Source organism: Lolium perenne, chromosome 4 (genome assembly GCF_019359855.2).
Source record: "Lolium perenne isolate Kyuss_39 chromosome 4, Kyuss_2.0, whole genome shotgun sequence".
Lineage (NCBI taxonomy): Eukaryota > Viridiplantae > Streptophyta > Magnoliopsida > Poales > Poaceae > Lolium > Lolium perenne.
In genome coordinates this window covers 89649834-89665338 of record NC_067247.2, presented here as the reverse complement: position 1 = coordinate 89665338, position 15505 = coordinate 89649834, and the positions used below count along the sequence as shown (strand labels likewise).

The 15505-nt window shown below is 43.7% G+C and overlaps 2 protein-coding genes across 5 annotated transcripts; one reads left to right on the top strand and one right to left on the bottom strand.

Annotated features, from left to right (window-relative positions):
• Positions 1-126: 126 nt before the first annotated feature.
• On the bottom strand, positions 127-5916 carry LOC127293247 (histone-lysine N-methyltransferase ASHR1). Its single transcript, XM_051322831.1, has 14 exons — positions 5787-5916; positions 5413-5558; positions 5165-5299; positions 4996-5050; positions 4794-4912; positions 4055-4143; positions 3873-3954; positions 3666-3764; positions 3477-3555; positions 3207-3326; positions 3014-3120; positions 2799-2868; positions 1055-1118; positions 127-728 (listed from the first exon to the last, which is right to left on the bottom strand). Exons 1-14 carry the CDS (start codon positions 5911-5913, stop codon positions 572-574), a joined length of 1449 nt encoding a protein of 482 aa, XP_051178791.1. The 5' UTR covers positions 5914-5916; the 3' UTR covers positions 127-571.
• Positions 5917-6097: 181 nt separating this feature from the next.
• On the top strand, positions 6098-13369 carry LOC127293246 (uncharacterized). 4 transcript variants are annotated; one of them, XM_051322828.2, is made up of 6 exons: positions 6098-6546; positions 8672-9112; positions 9193-10055; positions 11201-11392; positions 12089-12250; positions 12381-13369. In XM_051322828.2, exons 1-6 carry the CDS (start codon positions 6351-6353, stop codon positions 12885-12887), a joined length of 2361 nt encoding a protein of 786 aa, XP_051178788.1. In that variant the 5' UTR covers positions 6098-6350; the 3' UTR covers positions 12888-13369. The 4 variants fall into 4 exon arrangements, with proteins under 4 accessions (XP_051178788.1, XP_051178789.1, XP_051178787.1 ...); XM_051322829.2 differs by having other exon boundaries at positions 6099-6546; positions 8666-9112; positions 9268-10055; XM_051322827.2 differs by having other exon boundaries at positions 6099-6546; positions 8666-9112.
• The last annotated feature ends 2136 nt before the right edge of the window (positions 13370-15505 follow it).

The following is a 15505-nucleotide window of genomic DNA, read 5'->3' as shown; positions in this document are numbered from 1 at the left end:
TATCCACACTATTGTGCCTCTAGATATCACAAAGATGCATGTGTTGTACAACTAAAATTCTTGTGATTCGAAATGCCTTTGATGTATCCAAAATGCGAACTCGCGTCGAAATAAGCACTATAAATCTCTGTGATAACTTCTATACCATTAAGAGTAAATGTGGAACCTCCATATTTCTAACCATGTTTTAGTAAGATACCATACAGTGTGGTCTCTATGTGACAATCTCAGTTACAGATAGAAAGTCAAGCATCTTCAAAGGAAAAACGCCCAAAGAAATAATAAAATCGCTAATTTTGCTACATCATTTTACAAAACTTTAACATCTTGTAAATGCAACAAAACACAAAGGCAGACTGTTTGTGACGAACATGGTTATATGATCAATTCAGACACCCTTGTCCCCAATTCCACCCCTTGACAATCTTACATCGCAATGACATCATAAGTACGCCATCATATTTTTGTATCTTCAAGCATTGCCCACGTGATTCTATCATTTATGTGAACAATGTCACGACAGCTAGTCCCTATTTTCTCATAGTGAGTTTTATCTTCTCATGAGATTTGCTCATCTCGAAGATAGCTTAAACGAAACTTCAGCCCTTGCTTCCTCCAGTCTGCCCAATAGCTCCTTCATGAACTGGGACTTTGTACCATGTGTTATCTGAAGTACATCTGCTGCCCTAGTTAAAGATTTTAGAGCATCCTCTGTGTACTCAAGCAACCTACAAGACGGAGGAGCTTTTGTTCAGGACCTCTTAGCGGTACGAGGAAAGATTTATTTAGGAAAGATGACAAATAGAGGCTACTGTAAAATGGGAAAAACAGAGGGCTTAGTTGTGAATTTTAGTTAATAAGCAATCATCACAACTTATAAGCTCATGTCAGGATTTGCTAGAATGTTTCAAAGGCATGTCCCTATCATACCAGTGTCAGATTTAGCAACACTTTATTTAGCAAATCGCAAAGAATTAATAGCCATCGCTTGTACTGGAACAAAATCATACCACAATTCACACATGCATAGGAAAATAGGTAGAAATATCCATACCATTCAAGCTTTCCACATGTATAAAATTGCAATCCGGTCATTGGATGAAAAGGTGGATAAACTCCTGGTGAAAGTGCAACAACATTAGTGAACATTGGGTGCTATCGGAAATCCCATAAACACAGACATATTGTATGGAAGAACAAGAAATTGAGAAATCAATTTTTCCTGTAAGTACAAACAACATTTTGTCAGTTTATTACATGCAATCAACCTTTGATGATTTTAAAATCATACCCCCCCCCCCCCCCCCCTTTTATATATAAGGCCATCACGCATTTCAAGGTAGAACTTTGACTAATAATTTGGCCAATATAATATGAGTTATATATCGCCAAAAAGATACCATTGGATTCAGATTTGAAAGATGTTTCCAACGGTATGTTTTTTTGTATTATATAACTTATTTTTTGTTGATCAAATTGTTAGTCAAAGTTTTGGAATGGAATACCTAGTGGCCCCAAATATAAAAATGGAGGGATTATGAAGGTTCTGTTCTTGTGCTTAATTGCTCACGATGTACCATAAGCCCATAAAACATAAGCTTTATCAGTGCGACAGGAGTTTGCACTATTGTAGACACTTACTATATTAATCATGGTCAGTTCAGGGTTCTCACATTTCTTTTGATGATAAATTTCTCACTACTGACTAGCCTAGTTTCCAGATGGACTCTGCTTCAGCGTGTGACCTGAACCTACCATGATTTTTTTGAGGATAGTACATAGCGTGTTGGAGCTAAACTCTACTGCCGATCGAAGCCACGAACGATTGGTGGGACACAGAAGACGTAAAGTGGGTTGGACGAAAGCGTAAAGTGACGGACCAAACCACGGAAACAGTCCGTACTTTATTATTAGGTATAGATATAGATAGTACATAGCGTGTTGAAGCTAAACTCTACTACCGATCGAAGCCACGAACGATTGGTGGGACACAGAAGACGTAAAGTGGGTTGGACGAAAGCGCAAAGTGACGGACCGTACTTTATTATTAGGTATAGATAAATAAAAACCTAAACAACCAACATCCTCACAATTCACATGTTCACTCTTGATCCAAATGGCACGCCCAGTATACATTTTTTATTTTTTATTTTTTTGAAATATGATTATTATTAGTGTTTAAACAAAGGGCTACATGGAGAAAAAAGAGAGTGGGATTTCTTTCTCCTACTTATGAAAGTATTTCATGCATACAACATTGCATGGATAGGCTCCTAGCCCTAGTTGAAAAAACCAGATCGGACCGGCAGTATGACCAGGGGAAACCCGGAAACCAGTATGCATACAACATTGCATGTTCATTCCAATGTGTGTTGTTTTGGAATATCAATGGAAAGAAGTACACAGTCAGGTTTCAACCCTTTTGAGTTATTACTTTACGAGACAAAAACAGATATATTCCTATTCGGTAGAGCTTACAGGTGACCCTAAATTCACTGTATCTTTCTTTGAAAGTTTAGCCACAGGTTGCTGCCTATCTAGCTTTCAAGTCCTAAAAGGAGATCCCTAAATAACATGGTACAAAACGAATTAATGACTGAAGAGCACTTTCACACATGAGATTTGAGGCATTGTTAAGTTTTCTTAAAACGTGCAAATATTTCCTGAAATTAACCTCAGACATCAGAGTGATATGGTGGACATGTCATCTTAGAAATGTGATAGTGCAAAAATTAAAATATAAAACCTATAATATAAGATGTTCTCATTTAAATACATTAGGATTAAGGTTGCCTTACTTTCATAAACTGGAATCGTCAATCTGCAATACATCAGTGCAGTCTGCCAATCTTGCAACTCCATACATATCTGCAACAGTGGTAGGCATAGTGAGACAGTAGATCTAGTTAAGTTTTATATGGGTGAGTGGCAGTAGTGGTTACTCATATAGCCACACTACTAAGTATACTGAATATCCACAGCTGTTATTGCTGCCACACAAGCTAGAATATACCTTCAGGAGTTTTTCACGTGTGTGCAGCAAAGGGATTGAGGAAGAATGGTAAAGCTTCTGTTCTAGCTGCTCAATGACCTTGTACACGGAACCTGCCTCACTATTATCTATATAGCTCATTAAGGTAGCAAAATGCGCAAACTTATTAGATAGTATTCTGTTTTAGATAGAAATTTTATAGTGAAAAGGATACTTCCAGATGAAAGCAGTGAAGAGGCTTTATCAGATAATAATAGTATTTGACTTGAAACATTCTTTACCTCTTCTCCATCTCTACAAATGCCACATTTCTGGCAAGTATAAGCCTTCTTTCCTAGAGATGTTGAACAGAGGCATAATGTATGATCAATACTAACTGAATTAAAATATGAACAGTTTCAATAGGTATTACTGAGATGTTTATTTAATACACACTTTTTTTACATTTCTTTAATTAGTACTTTCCTTATGAGTGATAACCAACCTGTGTCAGGCAGCAGAATCCCATCACACTTTCTGTCCTTGCATATGTATCCCTCAAGGAGAGCATCTTCCTCAGAATCCTGCAGCATTGACGAAAATGTTATAGCAAGATAACATCTGATTGGCGAGATTGTGTTATATCTCAATTTCCCTGGAGACAATAAAATATTGCGTGACCACAATGGAAAACCTTAATACAGCGGGGACATTTGCAGCTGAAGAAGTACTGCTTGAGATCATTCTGTCTCTTCATAGTGGTCGCTGCAGTTTCGATGTAACTTATCGATACCTGACACGACCAACATTCACCAGAATGAGAGAAGAGTAAAGAAAAACAAGCATGAAACACAAGCTAAGGAATGCATGATAAAGACAGAAGGCGGAGATAATTCCTTACCTCAGTATTGTTACTTAAGGGTTCCAATGCGCGGACATATGCAGTCTGACCCTCAAATAGCAAAACTGCATTTGGTACACAACTAATATACCAGAAAAGGATAAATATAAATATGATAATTTAACGAATTATCAATTCTGAGGTAGATGCCAAGCAAGTGAACAAAATGACCAGTATTCCACCTGTGGTTAATAATTGATATGACAGGGAACAGTCCAGTCCCAAGGGGCCTCAGTTCAGGATCACATATGGTATGGGCATTACAGGCAAACTGCACACATGTAGCACACAATCAATCATTTACGCTTAGTTCATGACCAATCATAAGGTGTCATGTGGGGCCACCACTACCATCGGCACAGCAAGGGCCAGGAGGGTGTTGCAGGACCAGCAGAAGCTTAGAGATGAGCGAAACTATCTTTTATTTGCTTCCTTCTTGGACTTGTTTGCACGTGAAGGACCAGACTTACAGAACATGGCCATGGTCTATACCAGAAAATACTCCAATTTCATACTTGCTATCAAAGTATAATCTTCAACAAGTTGGTCCTAACTACAGCTTAATGCTGATGACAGAGGAAGACAGCATAATGTATGACTAGAGGAGAATAAGTAAGAAGAGAATGTATGTCACTTTTCCAATTGCCTGTTGGCTTATATCTACACAAGGGAGTTCTTAGACCCCCCGGTTATCTGGATTCTAATTCTAGGACATGTTATCCAGGGGGTTTGACCATGCCACCACATCCAAATACTCTCAGAATAACACCGACAGCCAGCTGTGTTCACTAACATAATGAATCACACGATCAATTTGAAATTTTGTTTTCTATAGTAGTTAAAGCATTTTATGTGTCATGGTAGTCTGCAAATACTACATGATTATACGATCCTAAGGACAGGATATATTATGGGCATTACCTTGGAAAAAGTATGGGCAATTTCCTTAAGATCAAGTTGAACTGAAGGGAGAATCAGCTGCACAAGATTGGCCATCTGCGCATAGAGGACCAGTTGTTTATCATCAACCTTCGAGATGTCTATCCATATGGAGTCAATCCAACACTCTTAACCAGAATCATATTCTTTTTCATGAATCAAATGTATCGAGAGGGCAGGATACGGGACTCCAACGCATCCACCAGATCGTAGTTATCTGTTGCTGAAGATGGAATGGCCTGAAAAAACAAGCAGTATCAGGTTAACCGAGTGCAGCGAACACCGCCGCGCAGAAAACGCAAAGGTATTATTCACATGGTCTTTGGGAGGAATCAACCAAACCAGCCAATGACCTTCTCAATTTGCCGTTTCCTTCTTAGTATAAGCCGCACCATCAAACGAATTGTAGGAGTGAGCATCTTCTTCCTGTCCTCCGTAAGCGCTGAGATCGCTTGGCACTCAGGTTGATGAAGCTTCCATTCTTCTTTCTGTAGAAGAGTTTCAAGGATACTGATATGTCTGAAGCATAATTATCCGGCCACAGAAGTATGTTTTTTGCACACATAAAAAGGATGAAACGGCCGGAGGGCAGAGTCGGCACCTGGCACCCGCTCCCACAGTAGCAAGCAAGCTGGCAAACCGAGCACTTCTTCATCTTGCCGGACGTGAAACAATGGTCGCAGGTCGATCCAAGCGAGATCTTGTTTGGCGTAGAGGCGTAGGGTTCTTGGCAAATGATGACTTCCCCTGCGAAACCATGCCAGAACGCCGTTAGGTGATTGGGAATGTGGAAAGGAGATGGATGAGCTTAACTATGCACCAGCACTGCAAGGCAGCATGGTAGATGAACTGAAGCACGAGTATCATCGGGAGCGGGTGCCACTGGGCATTTCGTCGAACGGTTCGTGGGCAAGAAGCGCCCGTCGGCGTGGGGCAAAGAGCAGCGTTGGGTTGGCTGAGGGGGAGAGGGGTTACCTGGGAAGAAGCTTCGGGTGGCGACGAGGCCACGGCCCTTGCCGGGAACGGAGGCGACGGCGAGGCCGCGGCTGGTGAGCTCCCGCTCCAGCTGCTCCGCCCACGACGCCATCATCCCTTCGGACATGTCCAAATGGAGGTAGAAAGGAAAATAAAGCCCGCTTACTAGCATACCAAATGGGCTTTGGGCCAGGCCCTCAGCATGTCAGCACGGCCCATTTAGGATAAAGATTATTTTCTGGGAGAAAAAAAAAACGAGCCTCTTGTTCTCCGCTGTTGCGTCTTCCTGCTTTCGCCTGCATTTCAAAATTTGGGGGTTTGTCCCCATTCCCCCCACGCACGCACTCGCTTCGATTCGCTTCGGCTCCCGTCCCACGGCGGCGCATCTGCGGCCACCGCGCCGCCGCGCGCCTGGAGCGAGCGCCCGGCAGCTGCCTCTGAGCGCGTCCCGCCGCGGCCCCGCGCAGCCGCACCGGCCGCCTTCTCCAGCTCCGAAACCCTAGCCCCGGCCGGCCTCTCCGGCGAGATGCCGGCGGGCCCCGCCGCCTTCCCCGACGCGTACTGATGGAGATGAGGGGTAATTTCCTTCGCCCCCCGGCCGCTGAAGACACCGGCAAGAGCGTCACGTTCCCCAACATCGGGGACGCCAACTGCACCAACCTGAGCTCCTCCACGGGCTCCTCTTCCTCCTCCCTCTCGCTCGACCCTCCGGACTTCCTCAGCCAGGTCCATGCGGCCTGCAAGCGCCAGAGGCCTCCCGGTGAGTTCACCTGGACCCCCTACCATCCTTCGGTGTTTGCATTGCTCCCGTTCAGGGAGGTTCTAGTTTAAGTTTCACGATTTTCCATGCAAATCTAGCCAACCTAAAATACAGTAGCACGAGAAAACGAACCTGTAAACTTATCTCGCTTTAACTGTTAGCTACTACCAAGTCTTGCCATTGTTTGCGGATGGTGAACTGTGATGTGCTTATTTTGTATGTAAGCTGCTATGAAAAGGAAGTTGTGATAAGTCTATTATTTGAATATTTTCCCTGAAGCATGAGAAAACGAACCTGTAAACTTATAACGCTTTAACTGTTAGCTACTACCAAGTCTTGCCATTGTTTGTGGATGGTGAACTGTAATGTGCTTATTTTGTAAGATGCTATGAAAAGGAAGTTGTGATAAGTCTATTAATCTGTTCGACGATTTTCCGTGCAAACCTAGCCTAGTTAAAATGCAGTAGCACGAAAACAAGGAACTTATCACGCTTTAACTGTTAGCTACTACCAAGTCTTGCCATTGTTTGCGGATGGTGAACTGTGATGTGCTTATTTTGTATGTAAGCTGCTATGAAAAGGAAGTTGTGATAAGTCTATCTGTTTGAATATTTTCCCCGAAGCACGAGAAAACGAACCTGTAAACTTATAACGCTTTAACTGTTAGCTACTACCAAGTCTTGCCATTGTTTGTGGATGGTGAACTGTAATGTGCTTATTTTGTAAGATGCTATGAAAAGGAAGTTGTGATAAGTCTGTTAATCTGTTCGACGATTTTCCGTGTAAACCTAGCCTAGTTAAAATGCAGTAGCACGAAAACAAGGAACTTATCACGCTTTAACTGTTAGCTACTACCAAGTCTTGCCATTGTTTGCGGATGGTGAACTGTGATGTGCTTATTTTGTATGTAAGCTGCTATGAAAAGGAAGTTGTGAAAAGTTTATTAATCTGTTTGAATATTTTCCCTGAAGCACGAGAAAATGAACCTGTAAACTTATCACGCTTTAACTGTTAGCTACTACCAAGTCTTGCCATTGTTTGCGGATGGTGAACTGTGATGTGCTTATTTTGTATGTAAGCTGCTATGAAAAGGAAGTTGTGAAAAGTCTATTAATCTGTTTGAATATTTTCCCTGAAGCACGAGAAAATGAACCTGTAAACTTATCACGCTTTAACTGTTAGCTACTACCAAGTCTTGCCATTGTTTGTGGATGGTGAACTGTAATGTGCTTATTTTGTAAGATGCTATGAAAAGGAAGTTGTGATAAGTCTATTAATCTGTTCGACGATTTTCCGTGCAAACCTAGCCTAGTTAGCACGAAAACAAGGAACTTATCACGCTTTAACTGTTAGCTACTACCAAGTATTGCCATTGTTTGCGGATGGTGAACTGTGATGTGCTTATTTTGTATGTAAGCTGCTACGAAAAGGAAGTTGTGAAAAGTCTATTAATCTGTTTGAATATTTTCCCTGAAGCACGAGAAAACGAACCTGTAAACTTATCACGCTTTAACTGTTAGCTACTACCAAGTCTTGCCATTGTTTGTGGATGGTGAACTGTAATGTGCTTATTTTGTAAGATGCTATGAAAAGGAAGTTGTGATAAGTCTATTAATCTGTTCGACGATTTTCCGTGCAAATCTAGCCTAGTTAAAATGTAGTAGCACGAAAACAAGGAACTTATCACGCTTTAACTGTTAGCTACTACCAAGTCTTGCCATTGTTTGCGGATGGTGAACTGTGATGTGCTTATTTTGTAAAATGCTATGAAAAGGAAGTTGTGAAAAGTCTATTAATCTGTTTGATACATCAGCTTGAAGTTAGATGGTCTTTGTTATCCAATGTGTTATGTCATATTTCTTCTTAGATGCTCCGGAACACAATGATATATATTTTTTTGCAACTTGGTTAAGGAAAAAATGGGTTGGCCAAACACCCTTGTATAAAAAATTGCAGCCCAACAAAGCAAGAATGTCACAGTTCACCACATGAAATTTCAGACTTCAGCACATATTTTAGATCTTAGGAATTTAGTATGATGTTTTTTGGAATACGTATTTGTATCCAGCTGGATTTGTCTAAAATGCACTGTAGACTTGTTAACTTGAACTTGCCTCAGGTTCAGCGCAGTTCAAGCCACCGCGGGCAACCCGTGTCCTGCTGTCTGGAGGCGAGGGACCGACAAAAGCTGGTCCCAGCCCTTCCGTTACCCAGAATTCTGAAGGAAAGGCTATGCAGAAGCAAAGAGGCGTGCTGCGGGCCTCCAGGTTGCAGAATGTGGTGGTGCCTGATCAAAAGAATGTGAACACCACAGCCGTATTACCTGCATCAAATCAAAACGAGCTGTTGACTACACCTACGATGTTGAGTACTGTCACAGACACCCATAACCAGAATGGCAGTGAGAATGACCAGCAGAAGGTTGAAGACGATCTGTTGGTGGATCGGAATAAGTTGTCGCTAAACGTTTCGTCTTCTCAGATGACATCTCGAAATGCATCGGTGGGCATAGGTTTCAAGAAAGAGCAGTTTTATTCAGTTGGTGATGCACACTTAACTTCCCAGAGTAAGACTCCGTTCTTTCCCATGCTACTTATTTTTAGATGCAGACTTGTCCCTGTATTTAGTTTTCAGCTTACATTGCAGGTGATAATGTAGGAGTCACTACTGACAGTAGAATGGACAGTATGTTGTCTTATCTGCATTCTGTTTCATTGACAGCAGGGGATGATTTTCCTGTGGCTCAATCAACCCATGATCAACACGGGGAAAATCAGAAGCTTGAGATAGCCGGTGCGGCAAGTGAGATGGATGTCAAGTATGATGCAGCAAATTTGTCTCAAATAGGTGTTGAAGAGGCTTCTAATCAGAATCATGGAGAGCCAATGACCCGTTGCTCTGTCATTGGTTCTTCTGTCACTGCTGTATCAATGTTTTCAGGGCAAAATACGCGAGTTCCTCGGAACAACCAATATGCTTCACCAATGCATATGCCTGAATGTACAGTGGAATCATCTGCAGCTATACCAGGCAGTGTCCCTCCAAAACAGCAAGCAGCTGCAATACCATCAAGTGCTGGTGATTGGAACCCCCCAAACCAGCAGGTTCCTAATCTGGCCAATTATGCCATGGAGAAAGCAACTCCTGGCAATGAAAATGGTTTGCCATCCCAAGGCCAACGATTACCTGCAAACGACCAATCTACGTCTGCCAGGGATGGTGGTACTTCACAAGCAAGTGGGAGCCAGAAGGAGCGCCGAAAAAACAATTATGGTCCTAACCCTTTCATTAAGGTGAATGGGAAAATGTATCAGACACTTGGTAAAATAGGATCTGGGGGCAGCAGTGAAGTTCACAAAGTTATATCAAAGGAGTGTGCAATATATGCCCTGAAAAAGATCAAGCTTAGAGGTCGTGACTACCCTACTGCCTATGGCTTTTGCCAAGAAATTGAATACCTGAATAATTTGAAAGGAAAGAGTAACATCATACAGTTAATTGATTATGAGGTATGGATTATTAAATTGTCTTCTACTTTTGGGCTGTATATGTAACTTGATGCTTGTGTACACAATATCTCTATCTAGTTTTTAGTGTTCTGAAGTTCCATAGATAACATTATCTTTTTTCTCAACATAAAATTGTTCTTGTTATCATTTAACATTCCATCCGCCATTTGACCATTTGAGACCAATTCATGTTGATGTGACTACATTTTTTTCATCTAGTTATCCATAACTTGTTGACTGATGCTTAATGCAAATACCTAAGCTTCTATATTTCTATCTCACAAACTCCATATAGCTCCTTAGAATACAGGCATTTTTGTGTTTAAAAATCAGCTGATTAATCAGTAAATTGGCTGATTAATCCCTGCTGGGAGGGTCACTGAGCAGCTGGTTAACTAATTAACTGGCCGATTAGCCTATTAATCCTTTGCTTGCCAGCTGACCGAGCAGTTACCAGTTAAAGATTTCCTCAACAATATTTTTTCTTCCAACGGTATAGTATTAGAAACACCCTATACCCAGAATGTAAAGACATTTCAGTTCATTTGCTATTCCATACAGAAAATCGAACTTGTAGTGACGTTGAATCTTGGAGGTTCTTGTTTCCTCTGCTCCTGGTTTATTTCCTATCCTTGCATATCTCAAAATTATTCAGGCTTGGTAGTTGTTAGAGAAGTTCCCTTGTACCCTCTGCCCTTCAGGTGCGCGATAAACAAAATCATCTCCTGTGAGATTTCTAGTGCATCTTTCAGAACCTTCATACCAACTAATGTATCTTTCATTCACAATCTTGTTGGATATAATTTCTGGTGCATATGATTGGAACTGCGAAATCTCTATTTGCCCAAACTTGGCATCTTTTCTTATCTGAAGTCTGCTCTGCCTGTGATGATTAAAATTTCTACCACCTTGCTGTGTGAAACCCGATTATGAACAACTGTAAATTACTTGCCGGTCATCTTGTTGTTGAAAAATACTGCCTCCTTCCTAAATATAAGATGTTTTGGTAGGCTAAATAGGCTACCAAAACGTCTTATATTATGGAACAAAGGTAGTAGTTATTACCAGCAGTTCTGTGCACATGATCTTTTCACTTCTAGGTGAAAACATTGTCTAATCTGCCTATGAATTTTGGTATGTACCAGGTCACTGATAAAAATTTACTTAAGGAAGGTTGTGTCTCACCTCGGGATGGAAGAATTAATGATGACCAATACATTTACATGGTCCTTGAGTTTGGAGAAATTGATTTAGCACATATGGTTGCTCAAAAGTGGAAGGAAAGGAACAACACAACTATGAAGATAGATGAAAACTGGCTGCGGTTTTATTGGCAGGTAAACTTTATTTTATTCATTTTAAGGTAATAAAATAAGACTTGAATATAGGACAATTAGCTTAACCAGTAACTAGAATGTGTTAAGGTGGATAAATCTCCATTGATTTACACTTTTCGTCCCAACTTGCAGCTGTGCATATTAAATGTTAAAGAAGTACTTCGTCTGACTCAGTGAACCAATCTTGACTTCAGTTTGGAGTTACTTTTATCAGGACTTTGTTACAGTATTAACTTACCTCAGAATTTTTTCTAAATAGCATCGCCTTTTGGAGTATAATTTTCGTTGTTCATTTGTATGTTTCCTGCTTAGGATAATGCTTGCACTTTGTATTGAATTCCTGTTCTTGCAATCTGTTAGTAAGCAAGCTCACGGTCACGAAGGAAGCACCAGAATGTCTTTTGTGCAATGTAACTTTACATCTTATATTATAGAGCAGGAAGTAGCATGGTCAGCTATGATAGAACAGCAAGTAACAATGATGTCATGTGCAGAATTGCACCTTGATTCATTGTAGCATGCATCTGTTTATGTTGCATGGTTACGTAAGTACTAAAGTAGTATCTGGTAGCTGCATTTTTTTATTATTGGCAAGAACTGGCACCTGCATTATGAATATTCTGAAACACAATATTGGTATTCTGAGTTTCAAATATTCCACAGCACCTTCTCAATTTTCCCTTGTTTGTGCTGTAGCAAATGCTTGAAGCAGTCAATACGATACATGAGGAACGGATAGTGCACTCCGATCTGAAGCCTGCCAATTTTATGCTTGTGAGGGGATCTCTGAAACTCATCGACTTCGGCATTGCCAAAGCTATAATGAATGATACGACAAACATTCAACGTGATTCCCAGGTACGACTTAAAACACAGCTATGGGTTTTCTATTGTTGCATTTACTTGTGTATTAGTGAGAATCTAACTGGCCACTCATATAGATTTTTTTGTTTGCCATGCTAACTTGTGATCTCCATATAAAAATCAGGTAGGAACACTTAACTACATGTCACCTGAAGCATTCATGTGCAATGAGCAAGATTCAGGCGGGAATGTTGTCAAGTGTGGACGCCCATCTGATATTTGGTCCCTTGGCTGTATTCTTTACCAGATGGTGTATGGCAAGACACCATTTGCGGATTACAAGACATTCTGGGCCAAGTTTAAAGCCGTCACAGATAGGAACCATGTGATCAGCTACGAACCGGTCGACAACCCCTGGCTCATTGATCTGATGCAGAGGTGCCTTGCCTGGGACCGAGACGAACGGTGGAGAATACCTCAGTTGCTCCAGCACCCGTTTCTGGTTCCTCTGGTGCCAGGGCATTTGCCTCGCATCGATCGTGATCCATGCAATTTGCTGATGGAGAGGTTCAGAGTGCACTGCGCCAATCCCGAGGTTTCCAGACTTTGTTCCGAGCTTCAGGTTGTGATTGCGAAGCTCGAGGAGGACCAAGGCAGTCCAACCGCTAAACATAGTCCAGAGAAAGGTTAATAGCATGTCGGAGGTTTGACACACATGTTCAGTTCAGCTTGGCGCCGGCTTAATGGTGTACTGCGAGGTGGACTGGACTGTGGCTGACCATCGCTAATTTTGTCGCTCATCATGCTGATGATATCGAAGTTGTGTGCTAGAGCATTCCATATGTATTTCATCAGCATGGACGGTTGCTAGTGTAGCCGGTCAATTTGTTTATCCCCAAAACCACCAGAAATCAAAGGATCCCTTGCGACACGAGGTTTCCTTGGTAGGATTCTCTGTATTACGTCAGGAACTAGGCAGTTGCTGCCCCAGCTCGGTCGCAGCACAGGAGCGTTAGTCTTTTTATATGTTTGTTTGGTTGTGAATTTAGGCTGCAGTGTGCGTTGTAATCTGTGTAAATATAGCACCTGTATGAGTTGGGAGTTTGCAGGGAGCGATTTTTTTGGTAGCGCTCTGGGCAATCTTGGTGCCCGGGCGGTTGATGCTTAATGTGATGTGAGGACTTGTAGCTGACTAAGGGCTCCTTTGATTCATAGTGTGATTTGCGTACAAATTGTGTAGGATTTGGATCCTATGAGAAAATTTCCCATCCTATGAATCAAAGGAGCCCTAATGTTAGAACCTGGAGATATTTAACTGTATGTTCATTGCAGGAATCACTCGTTGGTGGTTTGTCCTATGGGCGAGCTAATTTTGTTGATCGAACTGAGGGAATGCTCCGTTTCTGAAACGTGCATTGGATTCTCTGATGCAGGTGCCATCCGCTGCGGACTGTGGGCATGGTTCACTTGTTCGAATTCCGTACGGTAGAACTGGTCGCAGGAGCCCACTAAACCATCCATATCTGCTGCCCAAACTAAGATTTTTGCCAATGCGCAAAGTGCATTCTTCTTCCCAGTTCCCACCCACATGCAGACGCAGATGCACAGGTGAACAGCGCACGCCATTATCTATCTTTTGGGAACTGAAATCTTCCAGCAGCACATGCATAATGCGATCCATGGCAGTCACCGCCGTACGTCACTTGTGTTAAAGCTGTGGGGCTGCCGGCCACTGCGCCAGAGCTCGCCACCAGCAGTGAAAGCTCTCGGGCCAGCGCGCGTTCACATAAACTCGCTTCGCCGGTAGTAGCGCCAAGTCGGATGAGCTAGCCCCCGTCCACATGGATAATGGTCCCGCCGGAGAGGAGGCGCGCGGCTGGCCGGCCGGCCGACATTGTAAAGCTTGGCACGGCGCGCGAGGCAGCGCGGCGCAGGGCGGACCCCGAGTCCGAGTGGCTGGGCAGGAAGCAAGTGGGGGTTGTAGGCAGTCGTCGGCTATCCCGGCCCCGGCCCCGGCTAGCCGAGCTGAGCTGACCACCCTGCGGCGGCTCTGCCGTGCGCTGGCCCCGAGGACCCAAGTGCGCACGTCACGCATGCACCGAGGCTCTGCATGTACGGACGGATGGCCGCAGGGTACATTTAAAAGAGTCACGTCGGCATGTACCGCCCATCAGTCCATCAGTCGCCTTTTCACTTGTAGCCTGTCAGCCGACGTTAATTGGGGTCGGATGGACTCGCCTCCGCTGATGGTACAGTCGGGGCTGGTCTACCCATCTCGATCATAGTTTCATCATACTCCTCTACAAACCTCGGCCCGACAGGACTAAAGAAACTCGTACCAGCCTCAGCCTTGCCGCAGCCCTTTTAATCTCGGTCCGTACCTCAAATCAGGACTAAAGGTATCGTCTGATCCAGAACTAAAACGGTGCAGCGTTCTAGTCGTTTGAACTAGGAACAGTGGTCATATTAGTCTCGGTTCCATACGCGGCCAGGTGCTTTCTAGAGGACCTAGGAAAACTGTTTCGTTCTCCTCGTGTCGTCCACTCTAGACGACCAAGGGGGCGAAACCCTAGCTCGATCGTCGCTCCCTCCCCCCTTCGTCATCTCCTTCTTCATCGCCCCATAGACGCCGCTGGTCAAGGCCCGCGACGCCGGCGAAGAGGGCGGTGGAATCTGAGCTCTCGGCCACATGCAGTTTCTAGGTGGAGGGTCTGCACGCCATGATCGCCACGATCGAGACGGATGCTTGATGGGCTACTCCTAACTCGATGGCTGGCCTCTGGCTCGCCCTTAGGTGAGGGAGGTATCTAACGGTGATTTTCCTTGGTGGGGGCGCTACCGCTTTGTGCTTTTGCACGGAGGGTTTCGGCAACGAGGCGACGGTCGCACGGCTAGCGGCGTTCGCGGGTGATGATGCCTGGTGTTCTGGCCACGCGGACGGTAGAGCAACAAAGCGTGTGGGTTGTGCGTGGGCGGCTCCGTCGGCTCGCGTCATATCTCGCAGGTCATATCTCCTCTTGCCTTTGGCTCTCTCTTCCGTGCGGGTCTTGGATGTCGGTGTCCTTGCGTCGGCGAAGATGGTGTGGCAAAACGGGACATGGAGAAATCCTTGGTCGTTGATCACAGCAGTAGCAGCACCTTGGGCGTTGTTTACCTTCCTGGAGGCAAGCGTTGTTGTGGTTTTATCCCCCATCCCCTACATCCGCCATGCCCTCCTCAGAGGCGTCGTCTGGGGTCGGTGGTAGCCGGTGAGTGACACCTTGCTTGGAGGGATCTTTGGGCGATGGGTTTGGGCTGGTGGCGCTTGCC